The sequence below is a fragment of the Typopeltis vanoorti genome, chromosome 6, assembly GCF_054136105.1.
Source record: "Typopeltis vanoorti isolate ZY-2024b chromosome 6, IOZ_Tvanoo_1.0, whole genome shotgun sequence".
Classification (NCBI taxonomy): domain Eukaryota; kingdom Metazoa; phylum Arthropoda; class Arachnida; order Uropygi; family Thelyphonidae; genus Typopeltis; species Typopeltis vanoorti.
The window spans coordinates 9,053,038-9,075,649 of record NC_143554.1 but is presented as its reverse complement, the minus strand read 5'-3'; the positions used below and the strand labels follow the sequence as shown (position 1 = coordinate 9,075,649).

At 35.2% G+C, this 22,612-nt stretch overlaps 1 protein-coding gene across 8 annotated transcripts in view; it reads right to left on the bottom strand.

The window, feature by feature from the left end:
• The window catches only part of LOC150105272 (tyrosine-protein phosphatase non-receptor type 4-like), a 238,981-nt gene that overhangs the window by 165,302 nt on the left and 51,067 nt on the right, over positions 1-22,612 (bottom strand). For all 8 annotated transcript variants that reach the window (XR_016548432.1, XM_090394050.1, XM_090394053.1 and 5 more), the window contains one exon: positions 13,178-13,258. Coding sequence is in view for 7 of the 8 variants with exons in the window: in XM_090394050.1 (XP_090250176.1) it covers positions 13,178-13,258 (81 nt within the window). In the remaining variant the exon portion in view is untranslated. The remainder of the gene's footprint in view (positions 1-13,177; positions 13,259-22,612) is intronic.

Below are 22,612 nucleotides of genomic sequence, written 5' to 3'. Positions count from 1 at the left end.
TTTTTATGTATTTTTATGTTGATATGATAATGTTTAATGTAAAATTAAAGTACATTAAATAAAATTTAAAAGTATTTAGTTTTTAATTTATTTAAATTTAATAAATATATAATTAAATTTTAGTTCATTATAAATTAATAATATTTTAGTTAATATTTAATTGTATATTAATTAAATTAATTAAATATTAATTTAATATTATTAATTAATAACTAAAATAATGTAAAAATTACTTATTGGTGTTCTGAACCTTAAGTTCATGTTGCTCCTTTAGTTTAAATGAGAACGTATAAGAAAGTATAATTAAGCTTTTTTTTTATGAGCACCCTACTTTAATGAACTATTTTTTTTATTTATGATTTTGTCGATTTATGACAATACCATGAGATGAAATTAAAATTATGTTAATGAAAAGAAGGCATGTATTACATTGATCAGTGAAAATAATGATATCATTAACCTACTTTGGTACTTTTAACTTCTGTCCCTATTTGTAAACAATATGGAAACTAAATTAAAATGTTATTTATTTTCACGGAATTGATGACAAAACAGAAAGATAAGAAAATAATATTTATTAACTTATTTGCAGATATTTCGCTGGTATCATATCCAGCATGTTTGTCTCAGTACGAAACAACAATTTGGTATAAGAGTAGGACTAGTTTAAAAAAATTGTAATGGGCAACATTAACTACAGTCCTAATTAGGTGCCATCTGTATTGGAAAAAGAGATAAAACAAATATTAATTAGATCTTAAAATGACTGCCTCCCAAATTTTTGGTAAATTTATACAGTCGTACTTGTTGAGATTTGGAGTATGTTTTAAAGCTTCTGTTGATTTCACAAACAATCTCTCTGACTTATGACTTCTGTGTAGCACTTTTGTATTGTTCAATTAATGCTGTGTGAAGTGGTATCCAAGGCATGGTCTGCTAGATCCAACTTGTCATAATGATAGTGCCAGACATATATTTTTTATGTTCACAAAGACAGATGTCAACAGCTCTTCTTGTCTGTCCATGGTAAGCCCAGTCACAAGAACAGGGCACTTCATCAACTCCTGGATGTGATAAAGAAGAGAGTTTGTCCTCAGGTGAATGGATGAAAGTTGCCAATTTGACATAAGGTTTATGTCACTATTTAAATACAGTGCGTACTGATATTTCTTGAGCACTCTAGATATCTTTTCAGATGTGCCTTGAATGTACAGAATGATGACAGTTTTGTTTGATCTTATGTGGTAAGAAATGGAGGGGATTTCTGGGGGGCATTTAGTATTTTTTCTATCCTATAGAGATAATAGCCATCGGCTAAGAGGGTTTCATGTAAGTGAGTGAGTACAGAAGTAGGAGCATTGTCATTGGAACAAATGGCTCTCTGAGCTAAAATACTTTTTAAGTGAACAGAATTTTCAACAAAGGAGAGCAAATTATTTGCCTAGTCATTTAGACAAATGTTTAGCAAGTTTATATATGGGACTGTTTATACTATCCACAATAGAGTGTAAGGTGTACCTTGTTTGTGAATTTTAGGTGCTCCATATATTCTCAATTCGTTTAGAAATTATGGACTTTACAACCGTGTTATAAATAACTCTTTCAATTTCTCGACATTTCGATCTTCATATTAAGATCATCATCTGGAGCATATACAAATATACAGGACAAGCTGAGTTACATTACATACAGTAAGCTAGAGAAACAATGATTTGATCATAGGTTATTCTACTGGCATGACCTCTAGTGAAAAAAAAAATGTAATTATTTAGAAACTACATCAAACTAAATTCTATTTATGATAACATGAATAAACATTCTTTCTTACAGATAGTTTTCTTTCAGTAACAACCATGTCCTATTTTAGCATTACAATTGTTATTTTTGATTTAGGATCCTGAATTATCTACAGTCCTGTTTATAGTTACTCTTAGAGAGGAAGGTTCTGCAAGTTGAATATGTGCCTCCCATATGTTTGGGATTTTTAGACCATCATTATTGTTCAGATTAGGACGGTTGATAATAATCTCACAGGCTTCCTTAAATTTGCATTCATACCACATTTTGGTGTGATGTAGACAACTAGTGCTTTTCCAATCAATTCTGTATAAGGTGTTCAAGGGCATGATCAGAAAGGCCAACTTCACCATAATTATTATATTTAATGTGTCATTTATGTTCTTTTTGTCTGATAGGAATTGTGGCCGCCAGACACTAAACACATTCGTTAGCCACCAATTGAGATTGAAAAACAGAACACACTTCTGTTTCTAGATGCCAGAAGGAAGACGTTTCTTGTCACACGTCTTCCTTCTGGCAATCTTTCCTTCACTGTTTACTGGAAACCGACACATACTGGCCACACATAAACTCCTATCACCACCACAAAAATTAGGTGTCATTAATACTCTAAAAAATAGGGTTCTGAAGATCTGCTCCAATGAACAAGCACTGAAAGATGAATTTAAAGTTATCAGCAATACTTTTCAAAAAAATGGTTACAGCCAAAACACTATTAATAAAATTCTCTACACGACCTCAATAAAAAACAAAGACAAACCAGACTACAATAAAACTATAACCATTCCTTACATTAAAGGGACATCAGATAAAGTAAATAGAATACTACAAAAATATAACCTCAAAGCCACTTTTAAACCTCCTGCAAAATTAAAAAGTTTACTCAACTCATCCAAAGACCCACTCCCTCTGCTGGCTCACCCTGGAGTATACCGTATTTATTGCACCTGTAATATACCGTATATAGGGGATACAGGATGCACAATTCCTATCAGAACAAAAAGAACATAAATGACACATTAAATATAATAATTATGGTGAAGCTGGCCTTTCTGATCATGCCCTGAACACCTTATACAGAATTGACTGGAAAAGCACTAGTTGTCATTATCACACCAAAACATGGTATGAATGCAAATTTAAGGAAGCCTGTGAGATTATTATCAACCTCCCAATTTGAACAATAATGATGGTCTAAAAATCCCAAACATATGGAAGGCACATATTCGACCCACAGAACCTTCCTCTCTAAGAGTAACTATAAACAGGACTGTAGATAATCCAGGATCCTAAATCAAAAATAACAATTGTAATGCTAAAATAGGATATCACTGTTACTGAAAGAAAACTATCTGTAAGAAAGAATGTTTATTCATGTTATCATAAATAGAATTTAGCTTGATGTAGTTTCTAAATAATTAAATTTTTTTTTTTTTTTTTTTTTTGTTCACTAGAGGTCATGCCAGTAGAATAACCTATGACCAATCATTGTTTCTCTAGCTTACTGTATGTAATGTAACTCAACTTGTCCTATATATCTGTATATACTCCAGATGATGATCTTAATATGAAGATCGAAACATTGGGAAATTAAAAGAGTTATTTATAACATGGTTGTAAAATCCATAATTGCTAAAATGAATGCCGATCACTGTGCAACACTAAAAGAGAGGATATATTCTGGATGTTTTAACATGAAAAGGCTCGAGTTTGTTAACTGGTTCTTTTGGCTAGGAAGCGACTTTTTTCAATAATTTGGAAACTTTATTCTTTTGAGAATTAGTGGGAATACGATCTATAATTTGGTATGTAGACTGGTCTTGAAAAAGTATGTGCATTTTGCTTTCATATTCAGCTAAATACAAATGTAAAGCAACTGTGGTGATGAATTTAGCTGAATATGAAAGCAAAATGCACATACTTTTACAAGACCAGTCTACAAACCAAATTATAGATTGTAATCCCACTAACTCTCAAAAGAATAATCTTAAAAAGTTCAGATGCAATGATTAGTTTAGATATCACTTCACTATTTACAAATGTTCTGTGAATTGAAAACTAAAGTTGAAACTAAAACCCTTGATTTACTAAAGTCACATTTCCTCCCTGATATATTTGAAACTAATTAAATTTATAGTACATGCAGGTCATTTTACACAGAAGTGAAGATATACAAACAACTAGATGAGACAGTAATGGGCTCCCGCTTTTCTCCCCTTTAGCCAATTTCTACACAGAACACTTGGAAAAGCAAGCTATGAATACAGCCACTCTCCAACCAGTGGTTAAGCTATGCAATGTTGATGATGTATTTGCTATTTGGCGTTATCAGAGAAACTCTGGTTTCTCTGATAACGAAAAACCTGTTACTTCCACATGAGATCAGCTTCACCTTCAATTGAAAAGGTCTACATAAAGATTCCTCTCATCACAACAAGAATCGAACTCGGGCCTTTTCCAGTTGAAGGGTTCATTGTACCACAGTTTTTCAGACTGCACTATAGAGGAGCTTCATAAGGGAGTTTTATGAAAGAGATGGATAAAGGCAGAGGCACTTTATGAAAAAAAAGGACTGTATCTGCTAGTTTCCAACAAAATCCCACACGTGATTACCTTACTAACAGAGCTCAACATATGTGTAAGTAACTGATGCCATGACAAATTATGTGATCGTACTTTATAATTTGATGGATTTGACTCTTCACATCGATAAGCTAAGGATATCTTCTATTTCGAGATCATTCTATGTACAGAGGCACTGATAGAGACCCAAATCAATCACAAATCGATAAACTTAACAGTCTCTTGTATGGAGTTCATTAAATTAATTGAGGAACCTAGCTATCAGAACAAACAGGTAGTTAAATTTTCCAAAATTAATTAAATTAATTAACGATTCCCCAATCAAGTTTCATTGAAACTTGATTGGGGAATCGTTGGCGAATGAAAACAGACAGAGGGAACAACTATGAGGTCTATTCTTTCCCCAACTTTAGCTAATTACTTTACAGAATATTTCAAAACATATTTAATAAACCTAAGAATCAAATTTACCCTGGAAGTAGAAAATAACAATTGCCTTCCTGGATATTCTCATTCCACATCAAATGATAGGCTATAGTTCTCATAAATAAAAAACTGACTCATACTGGTAAAGACGAGGGTAGGCTGAAAAGCTCTCAGCTCGACCACAGATGGCAACACTATCGGTACAATTTTTTTTAATAAGTTGGCACATCTGTCATAAGCATCCAGGTGAAATTGCAAGTCATTCTATCATGTAGTTTGTTTTATACAGCTGTCTAAAGCAAAAGTGTTGTCTGTATTCCTTGAAATGGATAAAATTGAGTATCATGCAGTTATAAAACCATCTTTGTAAAAGATGGTTTAACACCAAAAGAAATTCGTTAGAAGTTCATAAAAGTTTATGGGCACTCTTCTCTTTCATTTTTGATAATTAAGAAATGGTCTACTGAGTTTAAAAGTGTACCAGCCTTGAAGATGATCCACATGAAGGATGTCAAAAAAGTGTAACAACACCAGAAGTCATTGATCAAGTGCAAGATATGATATTGGATGACTGGCAAGTCAAAGTGCATCAAATTGCTGAGACTATAGGCATTTCAAAAGAACATGTGGGATATATTTTGCATGAAGAATTGCAAATAAAAAAGCTTTGCGCATGCCATGCTTGCTCACAGCAGATCAAAAACGCACTGGCATGAAAATCTCTGAATGGTGCTTGGAGCGTTTTAACAAGAATAAAACTGATTTTGTGCATCAATTTATTACTATGGATGAGACTTGAATTCACCATTACACACCAGAATCCAAACAGATGTCAAAACAGTGGACAGAAACCAGTCATTCAGCACCAAAGAAGACAAAGTCGGTTACATTAGCATGAAAGGTCATGGCATCGATGTTTTGGGATACTAAAGGCATTTTGTTTATTAATTATCTTGAAAAGGGTAAAACAATGACTGGGGAATATTAGTCCGATCATTTAACCAGAAAAAATTTGTGAGAAAAGACCCGGTTCACATTAGAAAAAAATAATCTTTCATCAGGACAATGTACCTGCCCACAAAGGTGTTTTGGCAATGGGAAAATTGAGGGATCTGCACTATGAATTGTTGAATTGAATAATGGCACTGGAGCATTGCTGGAATAAATGTATTAGTCTTAAGGGAGATTATGTTGAAAAATAAAAATAATTTTGAAATTATAAATTTTTTTTTTTCATTGTTAGACTGAGAACTTTTCAGACCACTCTCATATACTGTGCGAAATTCTATGCAATAGAAATTCTTAAATTTCAAGCATCATCATTTACAGAAGTCGTAAAATTGTGTAAATATAGTAAAACTACATGTTGCTATACTAATTGCAAACCCATAGGGGTATCTAGCACAAAGAGTAACACAGAATTGTTCTTAAAATTATTAATTAGTATAAATATTCAAGCTGTGCACTTTATGTATGCTAATCAAATTGATATTGAAAAAAATAGTATTAAAGTAAATTTACTTTAAGTAAAAGGGATTATGTCTAGGACCTAAAAGCTAACTATAGCGCTGAAGGTCATTCAAGCAAAGAAGTTTCCCGCCTTCGTTGAAGTTCAAGACCGCTGACGTCAGAGTGATTGCAAAATATTCAGGGCGGTCTCTGACCCTGAAACACAGAACTCCCGAAAACAGTATATAGGAGGCCCGAAAGGCAAGCTCACTCTCTCTCTCTCTCTCGTCATCATCATCTAGCTGCAGTCTGCAGGTCAGGGACTCGTCGGTATGTAACCCGTGAAGAAACAGACAGTCCCAGGGAATAAGTTAAAGCTTCAGCGATGTATAGGAAGTAAAAGGAACTTGCGTCATGCACCAAACACAGGACACCGTGAGTCGACCTAGTTCTTTCGGCGAAGATGTGCCGCTGCTCCTGCACGTGAATTATGGAAGGATGCCTGTCGAGTACTGTACGAGGAATTCCAGTATGCTGAACAGATCAGAGAAGTCAGCAGAAATAGCTAAGGATTTTATGTCCTAATAGGACTATATGTATTGTCCAGGACCTGTGAGTAGAAATCTTTATGTTGATTATTAAGTACGAAAGGATGACTGTGAGTCCATTGGACAAAATGTCACTAGGCTAAATGAGAATGTCGCAGATAGCATACATTGAAATTGTAATGATAGCATAGCACAGGTTAGAGATGGTGATTGCCAGAATTACAGAATTGTATGAGAATCTCCTCTCACAGTAAATGGGAAGTTTAATGTTTATTAGATAGAAATTGAATTTCATATTAAGGTTATGAAAAGAGTTGGATGATAAGTGTATACTACTATAAAATTTTCTTTAAGTTAAAATAAACGTGTTTTGTTTGCTTAATAGAAACTATTGCCTGATCTTTGTACAATGCACTGCCTCGCAAAAACTTCGAACCTGTTTGTTTAGAATTTGGGGAATTGCCACAACTGTCAATTAGGCCCACAATTAAATTTAGCTATATCCTACAGGTACTATAAGATCTTCGATGCTTTTTATGTCTCTAGAATTCAGGTGGTGCAGTCATTAATCAAATAAATTTTCCTGTTTTCTTTTAGCAGAGGAGATAGTTATCTGTACCCGTGAATAAGCCTAGATCATAGGCATGTTTACCAGCAGTGCCACCATTTGTAAGATTCATAAGGTTAAAGTGATACTAAGAAAAGATTAAGGAATTAAGATGGCCACACACTACAAGATAAGAACAAAGATAAGATATTACAACAGCACAATGGCACAACTGACAGGATTGAATCCACAATAATTAAATTTGCATAAGTGTAGCTTGAGGCAGTTTTGAACAAGATCAAGGCAGTAGAAGTGTGATATAATTAGAAATTGTCTAGTCTATTGTAAATCATGAATATGGATAGCATGACTTCTGACCCTACTAGTAATGCCACGATGGGTGACAGGGAGTATTTTAGAACTATTAACCCCCATCTTATCATACCACAATTCTCTGGGGACGACAATGATGATGTTTTGTCTTTCCTTAATTTTGTAGAAGAGCTAAGAAATATTGGTAACTGGTTGTACTTTCAGCTGTTGATCCTACTGAGGAATAAACTGGTTGGAAGGGCCAAGAGTTTCTTGCATTCATCTCCGGTTCTCCGAGACACCTTGGAATACAAGAAATTCAAGGACACCCTGATTTCCCAATTTTCCAAAGTATGAAGCATGGGTCCGAACCTATGGAAGTTGCAAAAATGTGGCCAAGAAAGAAAGGAAACTGTCACGGACTTTTATAACAGATTAATAAATCTGGAGAATGGTCTGAGCATTTCCAAGGAAGAAAAAGACCATCTTGATTGGGCTGTGCTCAACCAGTTTAGTCTAGGAATAAAGGAAAAGTATAAGGAAACTGCTTATAAGAAGAAGATAAAAAATTTAGAAGAGTGTTGCCTTGCTGTAAAGGAAAGAGAAGAGAGACTAGGCAACCTCTATCCTGCCTCGAACCCCAACCAGGTGAGTACAATAATGAAGGAAAATGAATCTAAATCTGACACAAAGCTAGAAGAGGACTCAGATGCCTCAAAAGGAAAATCAAATGACCAACGAAGGGAGAAGAGTAAAGACATAAACAATGTGTTGTTCATAAATAAATTAGAGGAAACCAACCAGGAATTTGTAAACTCTGCTGACATGAGGAATTTGCATTTGCTGATCAAGTGGGAGTTGGAGAAATGACACAAGCCTGTACTTGAACGACTTGATTCAGTCATCTAGCAACTGGAGGAACTCAGGGCCAAACCTCCAGGGACATCTCAGGTCAGGAAAGAGAAGACAGAGATTGGTAAAGCAGGAGAGAAACCCCTCAGTGTTACAACTGTAACAGGTTTGGACATATTGCCAGGAACTATTTCAAAAATAGGAGAAACACTATAGATGAGCAGTATGAGTCCAATAGCATGTTCACTCGCCGCTACCCCACTAACAGACCAAGGAAAATGGGAATAATCTCGGAGAGCAGCAAAAGAAATCCATGACAGTAATTCGGGGCGAGATAAAAGGAATACAGTGTGATGTTCTGATGGATACTGGTTCCCAAGTATCTGTGATTATAGGAACATTTTTCAAAAGAATAAGATCCCGAATCTTGAATTGTGTACCTATACTAAAGAGATGAGTCAAATTGTCTGGAATTTCTAATCCCACAGTCTATGCTCACAGAAAGGTGACAGTCAACATGAGGCTGCCTGATTTTGGTCTGAATGTCTCGAGAGTTCTTAATTCTCCCAGAGACTTCTCGCCCAAACGCTCAGGTGATTTTTGGTACTGACTTCCTAGAGAAATACAGGTTTCTTGTTTTCCTGTTTTCTTTTAGCAGAGGAGATAGTTATCTGTACCCGTGAATAAGTTCATAGGCTTATTCACCAGCAGTGTCACCATTTGTAGGATTCATAAGGTTGAAGTGATACTAAGAAAAGATTAAGGAATTAAGACAGCCACACACTACAAGATAAGAACAAAGATAAGATATTGCAATGGCACAACGACACGTTTTAACAACTGATTCTAACTCACATCATCACACTTGTCAGAAATATGATGTAATCAAATTATTTTTCCATCCCTTCGCCACATACATAACCATGTTCAAAGACATTCATATCTTGATCACATTTGCATACCATAATTGAACTTTCACACACATTTTTCCCATTCCTCCCTTGATGATCTAATTTCCCTAAATCTCTTCACTAGGTCTCATACCAAGAAGTAATTTCTCCAGGCTTCTGATGCCAAATGAACTCAAGTGCAGGCCATCCTTCTTATACAAGTCTTTTCTGCCATCAAACACACTCCACACATCTAAAAACTCGCATCCATTTCTTCTACACAGCCTGCACGTGAAATCATTTGCTATCATCACTCTCCTTAACTCAGTACTATCGTATATGTACTATCATATATCATATGGGTAGCAATCCTACAATGTTTACTCTCTCGCATTTCTTTCTCACTTCTGTCAACAGACTTTTCATACCTTCTCTCATACTATATTTGTCACTACTTAAATTATTAGTATCTACCAGAACTATCATCTCTTTTACTTTTCTTTTTTGGTTTTCAAGTAGTTTGTCATATTTTTAATTTTTACTCGCAGGAAACTACAAGTGGTGACTCCCTCGGCAAACGTAAATTTTAAAATTGAGTTACAGTACCACATCTCTTTTTTCTTAGAATTTAACTGACTTACCTTATTGTTATTAATCTTTTGATTACCAAGTTCAGTACTTTCATGCCTATTCTTGTTCTGGTCCTTTTTCTTATCCTGCCTAAGTTTAGTCAAATGTTTTTCCACTTTTTCCAATTTCCTGATCAATTTTCTAATAATTTATTTTAATCGAGATATTTCTAATGTCAACTTATCCTTGGATAAATTATCAGCATCACTTTTGTTCATCAGGACAAACACTCTCCTTGGTAGCATCGACTTGAGCTTTAGACGTTGCCTTGTTACAAGTTTTCAATGCCATTTTTATGAGTAGTAAAAACTAATAATATTTCTGTATTATGTTATAAAATGCTGTAGTACAATAATTACACTAAAAAACTAGAATAATATACTAAAAATACACAATTAAATCTAAGAAAACACTTAATAAAACAACAAAAATCGCAAATCTTCCAGGAGCTCTCTAACAGCACATCTTTTCACATGATAGCCTTGACACCATCTGATATGATAGAAATTTACTTAAAGAATTTTATAGGATTGATGCAAGAGAAATGTTTCGCCACTTGGCTAGAGAAAGCAGAACAAGAGGTTATCCCTGGAAGTTGAGTATGTGGTTAGTAAGAGTGTGAGGATTAGACTTTTTTGCTTGGAGAGTTGTGAATGAACGGAATGGATTCCCAGAATCAGTTGGGAGTGCTTTGTCTGTTAATGGGTTCAAGGAGAGATATGATAGATTGTGTGGATAGTTTGGCTCCCCACAATGAGTCTTTGGATTCCATGGAGATGCCAATACAATATTAATAAATGACAGTTATGCTTTCTAGTCTCTTCTTAGCTATTAGTTTTAACTGTTACCTAGCAGAGCATCTACCTCTTTTGCATCATTACCCATAGAAAAAAATCAATCTTTTGGCTTCTTACTTTTCCTCCTATTAATAATCTTGGTAAATATCCTCCTTGTAATTATCTTGAGAAAGATATCAGAAGAAACTTGTCCAAACTAAAATCAGAAAAGTCTCTGGATTCTAAGCATTTCTCTGACTGTTCTGAAGATCTGTGTTCATGACATAAAACTCCTGTTTTATGTTTTCTTTCTTTTTTTTTTCTCTTTTGTCTCCTGTTCCACTGATATCTATCCTACAGCCTAGAATTTAGTCCCTATTTAATCTATTATTAAGAAGAGCAAAATATCTTTGCATCTAATTTCCATCCAATTTCACTCACTTCAGTTCTTCTGAAGTAATAGAAAAAAAAATTAATATTCAACTTCCACACTATCTAGAAACCTCTCAACTAATAAACAATCACCAGTGTGGATTCTAGAACTGTTGATCAACAAAGATCTTCTTGCTTTTGTCACCTACCACTGAACAAATGCTGTGGAAGAGTCTGGGAATCTCAAGCAGTTGCTCTTGATATCTAATGCACTAAGGTATCAGGTTTGGCACAAAAGCAAAGCCTATTAAATAAGCTACTATTATGTGGTCTGTCTTTTAACATCTGCATTTGGGATTTGGGTTGCCAGCTTTCTATTTACACATACACACATTATATGTGATGGTGGATGATGGACCCTCATCTTCAAATTTTAATGCTAGAATTCCACAAGGTTCCATTCTTTCACCCACTCTTTTTTTTCTATATATTATTACATAGAACCTCCATGTAGTTCAAGGAATAAATGCAGGAAGCCACTCTTACACTTCACAACACTCACTATTTACAAAGCATAATTTAACCTCTATCTACCACCTGCTACACAGTATTATATTTTCATCTGTTAATTGCATGTGTTCTCTGACTGACCTTTTTCTCATCATCCCACCTTCTCCAGTTGACTGCAAATCCAATCCATAATTTAAGAAACCTTGCAATACACAAATTACCGAAATTTCCAGAACCTCACTTCTACAATCCTAATAGAACAATCATAATCTATTTCTTGCAAAACGAACTTTTTTTTCCCCAGTCATACTTTGACAACCCTGGATAAGATGAGATTTTTCTTCTTCAGATAACTAACCCATTTTCTTCACATAATATATTATAGATATTGCACCTACAAAATTAGACTTCCTCTTTCACTTTACCTTCTGGACAGCTAGTAACTCTATACAAATCACAAATTCGTGCAACTGTTGACTACTGTTCTCAACAAGTTTCCCCCCTCACCTTGGGGAGGGGGGTTACACTTTTTAATAGCTCCCTAAAAATACTTGAGGTATAGAAGATAACAATTAGGTTGATTAATGACCTGTCACTTACCAATTCACTCATCTCTTTCATACAAATGTTCAGTTTCTGCTTGTATCTTTTAAAATACAAGTTATTTAATGCTTCTTCACTCTTCTATTCCTAACTCCCATAACAGCTTTATTATCTTTATTCTTTCTGTTTCTCCTTATATATTTCCTGAAGAGTACATCTACAGCTCTTCAGATTTAATGTTAATAAGTTTCTTCTTCTTTTCCCTTCAATTTTTTTGCCCATCAATACTGGTGTACTGTTGGTTGAACAACCTGTCATGCATGAGATTACCATTAAAAAATAAAAATGACTGGAGTAAAAATGAAATATACTCTTGAAGAATATGAGTAAAATAGAAGGATAGAGAGAGAGAGAGAGAGAGAGAAATAAATAAAAATAACCTAATGAAGAAATCTAAAAGAAATAGGAGCCGAATACTAAGAATAAAATTTCATGTAATAATTAACAAGATTACAGGGAACAATTTGCCTACATTCTAAAATAATCAAAAAATAATTCTCATATTTTTTTTAAAAGAAAGATAAAGTATCTTAAATATATGCAGTTTTCACTATATTATGGAAACCATCCATAACACTATATTTTATTACTTTTAGTCTTATATAATATTATCCTAATCTTTTAACATATATATTCTTGTTCAGTGATGAAAATTAAGAACAGGCATCACTTAAATACTGTTCTAAATTAAAAAAAAAAAAAAAAAAATTAAAGTGAAACAGCACAAGTTATTTTTTATATTATATTTCTGTGGTGACATGTCAATTAACCAGTAACCCCAAAACTACTAAAAATTAATAGTTTAAAGTTGATACTTAAGTAGTGCAAAAATGTTTATTTTATTGATAACAGATAATGGTATTTTCAGTGATAGTTTACCTTTATTTTGAAGCCAAATCGACCAAATTCATCAGGCATTAATGTTGTAGTCACAATACTGTTTCTGGTATGTTCTTTGGGCTAAAATTAAAAACAAAAATGCACATAAAACATTTGGTAACAATACTGTGTGCGTGCGTGCACACACACATAGATAAATAATGTTCCAAAAACATTGGGCACAAACAGTATGAAATGACAAAACATTCAGAGTTCACTAAAAGCCCATCAAATGCTTCAACTCCTTCTTTCGAAAAACCTTCCTAATCCAGTATTCCTTCTAGATTATAATGTCCAGCTATTCATAAATAGCATCAAAAGGTTCTTTCTTTCTCTCTTACACATCTGTTCACACATGGCCCACAGCTATATTTGTATCATTTCTAATGTTGCAAATTTGTTATTAAAAAAAAAAAAAAAAAGTCAATTTTTGGCTTTACAATGAAGCACATAACTCAAAATATTCATGAATGTTTTGGGTTATGCATGGGTTAAAACAATGAATGTTTTGTTCAGTAAAAAATTATTCAATAGAAATACTCCACCGTTCTGTTTTAATACTACTAGTTTAGATAGTCTCCATGGTAATTCCTCACATGGTTCTTCGAGTCATCCTATATGTGCTCAATTTATGGTCATGAAAAACATAATTTTTTATGATCATCCAACCTACAAAAAATGTTACTAACCTGCAGCACATAAGCTATAAGTAGGTTAAGAGAAAAATAATCTGAAACTCTAGAATCCAAACAAATCAGCTATCACCTAAATTTAGTCAAAATCACATTTCTGAGATACTATCTTCAAATCAAGTCATTACATATCTGGATTTGCAATGGGGAGACATGTTTTGAAAACAATATCTCGAGACTGTGATTTTGACTTAATTTAGGTGGTAGATGATTTCCTTGACATATTGTCTCCAGATCCAAACTCTTCTATCAGATAAAACAAAACAAAAAGATTCATTTCTCCAGAGAAATGAATTTTGTGCATATATCCATTTTGTGTGCATACTCACATACAAAGCACTACTGTTTTTATCTCAGAGCAATTCTGGTGATCACAAGTTTTCGAGCCTATACTGATCAATGAAATTCTTGCTGATATAACCATATAGTACAGTGCAACAAAAAATTGCCTTTTATTATGATACTGCTATAAGTTTAAGGCAGCAGTCAGTATAAATGTTGTATTGAAAATTTGCTATGAACAATCTTAGTCCTCTTTCTGAAAAATATGGTTGTTTATTTTCAGTTAAACATTGGTATGCTTTTTGCTTTAAATTATGGTGCTCTGAACAGTAAATATTTGGGAACTTGAGGACTTTCAGAATCAATTGAATACTCAAAAGTTAAAAGGTATCATCCAGCCATCTGTTCATTTAAGAATACATAAGTGCAGCTGTTTTTAATACGCTTTATGGAGAGTATATCTTATGTCTGTTAACTACGCATGTTCTCCAGCCTGTTCTACTTATTGTGCAAGAATAAAGAAACCTGAGTTTTCAGAAAATATAACCCTCATTATCAGTGGCGTATTTAGGTATAGGCCGTATAGGCCCAGGCGTGGTAAATCTTGAGGTGCGGCGGAAATTTCCAGGTTCTCATTTTTGTAATTATATTTATATTATGAATTTACGATATTATTATTATTACGGGCAACTCCAGGGAGTCATTAGACTCATCGAGGGAGGTCCCAAATCATATTCATCACAACTATTCGACATTCATACAGTACTATCATACCTCACCTTAAACTCATTCACTGTCACAGCATCCACCACAGACTCTGGGAGCGCATTCCACTCATTCACCACTCTAAAAGTAAAGAACCCAGCTCTAACACCTTTACTAACCACACTTTTGCCCAGTTTCCATGGATGTCCCTTTGTCCTCCCACAACCAGCCCTGTTCTCAAAAATATCTTCTGAATTAATTTTATAGAAACCCTTCAGTAATTTGAATGTCTCAATCATATCTCCCCTCCTCCACCTATCAACCAATTTTTGCAACCCACAAATCCTCAACCTGTTCTCATAAGGTTCATTCCACAGACCTGCTATCATCTTGGTCACTTGCCTCTGGAGACTCTCCACCTCCTCCCCATCAAGAAGAAACCTAGGTGACCAAATCTGGGCACAGTAGTCGAGATGGGGTCTTATCAAGGCTCGATACAGAGGAACAATAACCTGCTTGTCAACGTATTCTTCAGCAACCAAGTGATTTGATTTGGCCACTTTTGCAATGTGCCCCCTAAACTTCAACTCCTTATCCACCAACACTCCTAAATCTCGTGCTTCATCAATTTCCTGGAGTACAGTTCCACCAATGTAGTAAACTGCTGCTAATCTTTTCACCCCAAAATGTATAACCTTACATTTTGCCACATTAAATTGACATCCATTCTCCTTAGCCCAGACCTCCAATCTATCCAAATCATCTTGCAAAATAGGTTATGAATGTAAATCAAATATAAATAGGTTATGCTTATAAATCAACATGTTCATTAAATATGGGGGAGCGGCACTTTCTGCGGGCCTAGGGGCAGGAAATACCTAAATACACCACTGCTCATTATGAGAACAACTACCTCAACTACATCTGAAAAGCCCTGATAAAGGATCCACCAATTCTAGATGAGTTTCAGATCCAATCTTTTCAGCCAAAGAGCAAATATCAAACCATTTGGTTATTGTTCCTCTGTATCGAGCCTTGATAAGACCCCATCTCGACTACTGTGCTACAGAGAACCACATGCACACTTGAAATTTCCTCAACATCAGTGTTTTCCACTTTCAAAATTAACGATACCAAGAAATTATATACTTGGTTTAATCCTTTATCCAAGTGTAAACAAACAATATTTGTGCACGAAATATCATCATGACTGGGCTACTTGTATATAGAGATGCTAATGACATCACATCAACTGCTTTAGTATCCTATAATGCAATATACACACACATCCTTATAAACATGTATAATGCTATTCATTATGGGAAGGGCCATACCCAGACTGGTATGGCCCTTCCCATATGGTTTTGACCTTCCCATAATGCATAGCATTATACATTTTGAAAGGGTGTGTTTTTTGCATTATAGGATACTAAGACAAATGATGTGAAGTCATTAGAGCCTCTATATACAACTAGCCCAGTTGTCAAGATACTTCACATGCAAACATTGTTTGCTTACACTTGGATAAAGGATTAAACCAAAAATTTATTTTCTTGGCATCTTTAATTTATGGTATAATCAAGTGAAAAAACTAATAACATTCCCAACTTCAGTATCCATGTACCCTTTTTGAAATTTTAGTAACACTATTGTATTTCCTTTCAAGGAAAGGAAATTTTAAAGAAGTTATAACAATTCATTCGAACATGAATAAAGGTAATATTTGCATTATAATACATTATAAACATGTGAAAGTGTTTTTTTTTTTAATAATTAAATACATACTTAGTTATACAAATCCAATATACATACAGCAGAAACAAAAATTATGAAAGATATGTTTTCAAAAATAAAAATAAGTTTAATGAGAAGAATGAAGTTCATGGGGCTCCATGTCAAGGAGAGGTTTTTAAAGTTTAAAATACAGAGACGTATCGCTGGAAGTTTTTTCACTTGATTATACTATAAATTAAAGATACCAAGAAATCATATACTTGGTTTAATCCTTTATCCAAGTGTAAGCAAACAAAGTTTGCACCTGAATGGGATACTAAGGCAAATGATGTTAAGTCATTAGCTTCTAAAAGGTGTCCCAAAATTCACGCAAGATTTAAATTTAGCGCCATTTGTGCGGTAAAGTGTTGCCAACGAGAAAAAAAAGACAGCGTGACAGCTGACAGTTCAGGGTTATTAAAAATGGAGTGCTACACGAAAGAACAATGCATTTTCATTGTTGAGCAATATTTTAAAAATAATGAAGGTTTGGCAGCTACAGTTCGCAATTTTCGTTCTTTCTACAGTTCGCAATATTCCGACCATACAAAATATGGTCGGAATAGTGATTTAATTTCATCAACTGTGAAAAGATTAATTAAAAAATTCAAGGAAACTGGATCAATTAGTGATCTTATACACTCTGGCTGTCCTTCAACAAGTCGTTCAACAAAAAGCATCGAAGCAGTTCGTGAGAGTGTTGCTGAGAGTCCAGGAACATCACGGCACCGTGGTCTTGAATTGGGCATTTTGAGACGCTCTCTACAGCATATTCTCATGAAAGATTTGCATCTTTATGCTTACAAAGTTCAATTGACTCAAGAACTGAAGCCTACTGACCACACACAGCGAAGAGAGTTCATTGAATGGATTATGAACAACAACAAGTGGATGCTTATTTTTCGAACAAAATCATCTTCAGCGATGAGGCTCATTTTCATCTTGATGGCTTCGTTAATCGACAAAATTGTCGCATTTAGGGTTCAGAAAATCCACGAGTGATTGTTGAGAAACAAATGCATCCACAACGTGTCACTGTTTGGTGCGGATTTTGGGCTGGAGGCATCTTCGGTCCATTCTTCTTCGAAAATGCGGCTGGTAAGGCAATAACAGTTAATGGTGCTTGCTATCGTGACATGATAATCCAGTTTTTTGTGCCTAAATTACAAGATATGGATGTGGACGACATGTGGTTTTGAACAAGACGGTGCCACATGCCATACAGCCCGAGAAACAATTCAATTACTGCATTGAGTCATTTCCTGGTCGTGTAATTTCCCGTTTTGGTGATCAGAATTGGCCACCCAGATCATGTGACTTAACGCTGTTGGACTTTTTTCTTTGGGGTTTTTTGAAGTCTAAGGTTTATGCCAACGAGCCCACGACCACCCACGCCTTGAAGGAGGAAATTGAGCACTGTATCAATGAAATTCAGCCACATTTATGCAAAACGGTCATGGAAAATTTCGACTAAAGAGTGCGTATGTGCCAGCAAAGCCGTGGAGGCCATTTACCCGATATGCTATTCCATGCATAACCCTACCTATACTGTATGCTTTATGAATCAATAAGAAATTACAATTTTTAATTAAAAACCTGTGTTTTCTATCAAAATTACTTCTTGCATGAATTTTGGGACACCTTATATATACAAGTTGCCTAATAATAAATCTAGTTTAATCCTTTATCCAAGTATAAGCAAACAAAGCTTGCACCTGAATTATCTTCAGGACTGAGACATCGTGGTAAAGATGGACCAAGCTCTCTTGTCTCAGTATCTCCCATAATGCAAAGCACATCTCCTTGCGGATATGTATAATGCTATGCATTAAGGGAAGGGCCGACTCCTGAAAATACATCAGCACCAATTATATAATTTCTTGGTATCTTTAATTTACAGAGAAGTATCACTGAGAAGTACAAAGTGCTGAATTATTATACAGTCAGGTCTCAATATTCATGAGATCTGTATTCGAGGATTTGTGTTTTTGCACTGACAGTCATGAAATCTCATGTCTTCAGTTTAGCAGTGATTGTTGGCTACTTGTACTTAAAATATTACCGTGCTTATATGAATACCCACAGATTCGAAATTAAGAGTATCTAGTGATGGATGAAAGCTTAAAAAGAGAAGAAAGTGATGATTTTTAATGTTTGGAATCAACAAAAGTACAATACATAAGGAAAGAAGAAACTAAGATTAGAGAGGCAGTGCAAACTGGTATAATTTTTAATGCTAAATAGGCTTACATATGTGATAAAGTGATGTTAAATATGGAGAATGCACTCTTTGTTTGGGTTGAAGATCAGCACAAGAAAAGTCGGTCTTCTGTCCTTTGGCACTACAAGGATGCCAAATGGGAGGGCCTCTGGAACTTCTCTTCTTTCTTTCCATGGTCTGACTACTGCTTCAGCTCTTCTGATCCAAACATCTGCTCGGCCTGAATAACAGAAATCATCCTCACAAGAATGAAGGTTTTCATCCCTTATTCCACTCCAAATTCTCAGCCACCATCTAAACCTTGGTTCTCAAAAAAATTGTGTCACTGTGTAAAAGAAAAGATCTCTGCTTACCACAATTGGCTCAAGATCAGAACTCCAACTGCCATCTTTCCCTATATCACAGCTTGCAACAATTGCAAAAGAATCATCACCAAGTCCAATACTTTGAAAGAGCCAAATGGCAGTCACTCTTTCTGGTTCCTTGCTAACTCCATTGAATGCAACTTCAGCCCACCCAGGTTTCCACCGCTCGCATCCGGATGGCTGTAGTTACCTCATCTAAAGATAGGGCCAACTTATTGGCATTGCTCTTCTCTTCCAATACCTGTAGTGATGACGCGGAGTGAAGGGCAGAGTTATCTCCACTCCACCAAGAACAGCTCCCTTCATGTCTCCCATAATCTTCTGACAAAAAGAAATCTGAAGAATCCCTAATAACCTGAACGCAAATAAGACTTCTGGCATCCACAGATTGTGTCAAAAAAATTGTACCGCAGAACTAACTCCTATCCTGTATAGCCTCTTCAACTGGCATCTTCCCTACAACATGGAAACAGGTCCACATCCAGCCCATCCCAAAGAAAGGTGATAAAACTCAACCAATGAACTACCATCCAATTACTCTCACTTCTGTTATCTCTAAAATTATGGAGAAGGTCATCAACAACCAACTCTTGCATCACCTAGAGTTGTGCCAACTAATCAGTGACCAGCAGTATGGATTCTGCCACTTGCGATCTACAGCTGAGCATCTTACTTTCACCACCCACCTCTGGGCTTAGGCCATGAAGAAATTTGGAGAAACTCACATGGTTGCCCTTGACATTTCAAAAGGCATCTGATAGGGTTTGGCATAGTGGCCTACTTAACAAATTGCCATCCTAATTAGGATGACAATTTGTTAAGTAGGTCTGGATCACCAACTTTCTCACTGGTCACTCGCTATATGTCATGGTGGATGATTTACTCTCCTCAGATTTTCTCACCAATGCAGGAGTATCCCGGGGTTCTGTTCTTTCAACAACTCTTCCTGTTGTATATAAATGACCTGCTCTCTCAGACTTCCAATCCTATCCATAGCTTTACTGATAAACAGTACACTCCATTCCTATTTTTCATTCGACAAACCTGGTAGTGATCAAGTATTAAAATCCTCAAGATCTACCACACCCAGGGACCTGAACTCAGATCTAGCTATATCCCAGTGGGGCAAGAATAACCTTGTAAACTTAAATGCCACCAAGTCTCAGTTCTGTCTGATCTCTTGCAAGAAAGAGCTCACATCCCTTCCTCCCCTTACCTTCAGTAATACTGAGAATATCCAAACACAATCAGATTTCTCTTTTTGGACTGACCTGCACCTCTTTCTTGGCACAACCGCATTTCAACAATAGCTTCAGCAGTCACCAAAAAACTTGGTGTACTTTTTCACTCAAGACACTACTTTGCACCTTCACAGCTGCTAACTTTACACATAGCCCAAATCTGCCTAGCCATGGAATATTGCTCCCATAATTGGGATAGTGCACCAAAATCTTCTTCAAGATAGCCTCGATTCTATCCAGAAGAGGACAATCTGGCTAATTAATGATCCCTCTCTCAGAGACATTCAGTTTATGCCTTATGTCTCTTCTACAAGTACTTTCATGGAGCTCTACTGACTTGACATCTATTATTCCTCCACTCTCCTCCAAAATCATTAAAACAAGAGCCACTGATAAGTAATACTCTTTTACAGTCTATTCTGAAATTCACTGAACCAACTTCACTGTCTCCTCCATCCCATCTACTTCTGTCCTTTGGAACAGCAGTCTCCCAAACTTTGCCTTCCCCAAAGATAACAACCCTCAGTTATTCAAGCAAAATGTGAACAGATTCCTCCTTTTTTCTATTCCTCTTGCTCACACATGGCACTAATGTGTATAAGTCCTATAACATTTGTTATAACACACCATTCTGGCCAATAGTCAAAAGGTATAGACAGCCTGAATTATCACCTAGGCAAGAAATTAGCAGCAACACTCAAGGAGTTGGTAGGTCATTCCCCCTTTTATATCAGAAACAGACAACGCTTTATAAACATAATCAAAGACATTACATTAGAAAAAAGATGATTTATTAGTCAGTTTTGACGTTTCTGCCTTCTTTACGAATGTTCCAATCAATCAGTGACACAATCCTTCTTTTACAGAACAAATTCCTTCCAAATATCATGGTGCTCTTTGCACATGTATTATGTTCTGGTTATTTTGTATGGCAAACGCTTTCAACCTACAAAAAGAAGGCACAGCCATGAGCTCGCCATTATCCTCCCCTATTGCGAACTTTTATATGGAACATTTTGAGCAATTTGATCTAGATTCCTCTCCTTTAAAACCCAAAGTCTGGCTTAGATACAATGACGATGTTTTCGCGATCTGGCCGCATGGCCACCAGACACTTTCCTTAACCACCTAAACAAACAACACAAATGCATACAGTTCACAATTGAGATTGAAAAACAGAACACACTTCCGTTTCTAGATACACTTGTCACACATCTTCCTTCTGGCAGTCTTTTCTTCACTGTTTATCAGAAACCGACACATACTGGCCAATATATACACAAACTCCTACCACCACCCAACACAAAAACTAAGTGTCATTAATACTCTACTCTAAAAAAACAGGGCTTTGAAGATCTGCTCCAATGAACAAGCGCTGAAAGACAAATTTAAAGTTATCAGCAATACTTTTTTAAAAAATGGTTACAGCCAAAACATTATTAACAAAATTCTCTACAAGACCTCAATAAAAAACAAAGATAAACCAGATTACAATAAAACTATAACCATTCCTTACATTAAAGGGACATCAGATAAAATAAACAGAATACTACATAAATACAACCTCAAAGCCACCTTTAAACCTCCTGCAAAATTAAAAAACTTACTCAACTCATCCAAAGACCCACTCTCTCTGCTGGCCCACCCTAGAGTATACTATATTTACTGCACCTGTAATCTACCATATATAGGGGAAACAGAATGCACAATTCCTATCAGACAAAAGGAACATAAACGACACATTAAATATAATAACTATGGTGAAGCTGACCTTTCTGATCATGCCTTGAACACTTTACATAGAACTGGAAAAGTACCAGTTACATCACACCAAAACATGGCAGGAAAGCAAATTTAAATCTAATATAACAATTGTCATGTTAAAAATAGGACATCATTGTTACTCTAAGAAAACTATCTATACGAAAGAAGGTTTATCCCATGTTATCTTAAATAGAATTTAGCTTTGATGTAGTTTCTAAATATTTAATTAATTTTTAATTTTATCTTTTTTTTTTTTCCCACTAGAGATCATGCCAGTAGAATAACTGGAAAAGCATTGTTTTTTTAGTACTTGCATACTCATAATTTTGAATTTATATAAAGATAGCATGGAATAAATGGATTTCATAAACTGGCCCCTAAGTGAAAAGAGT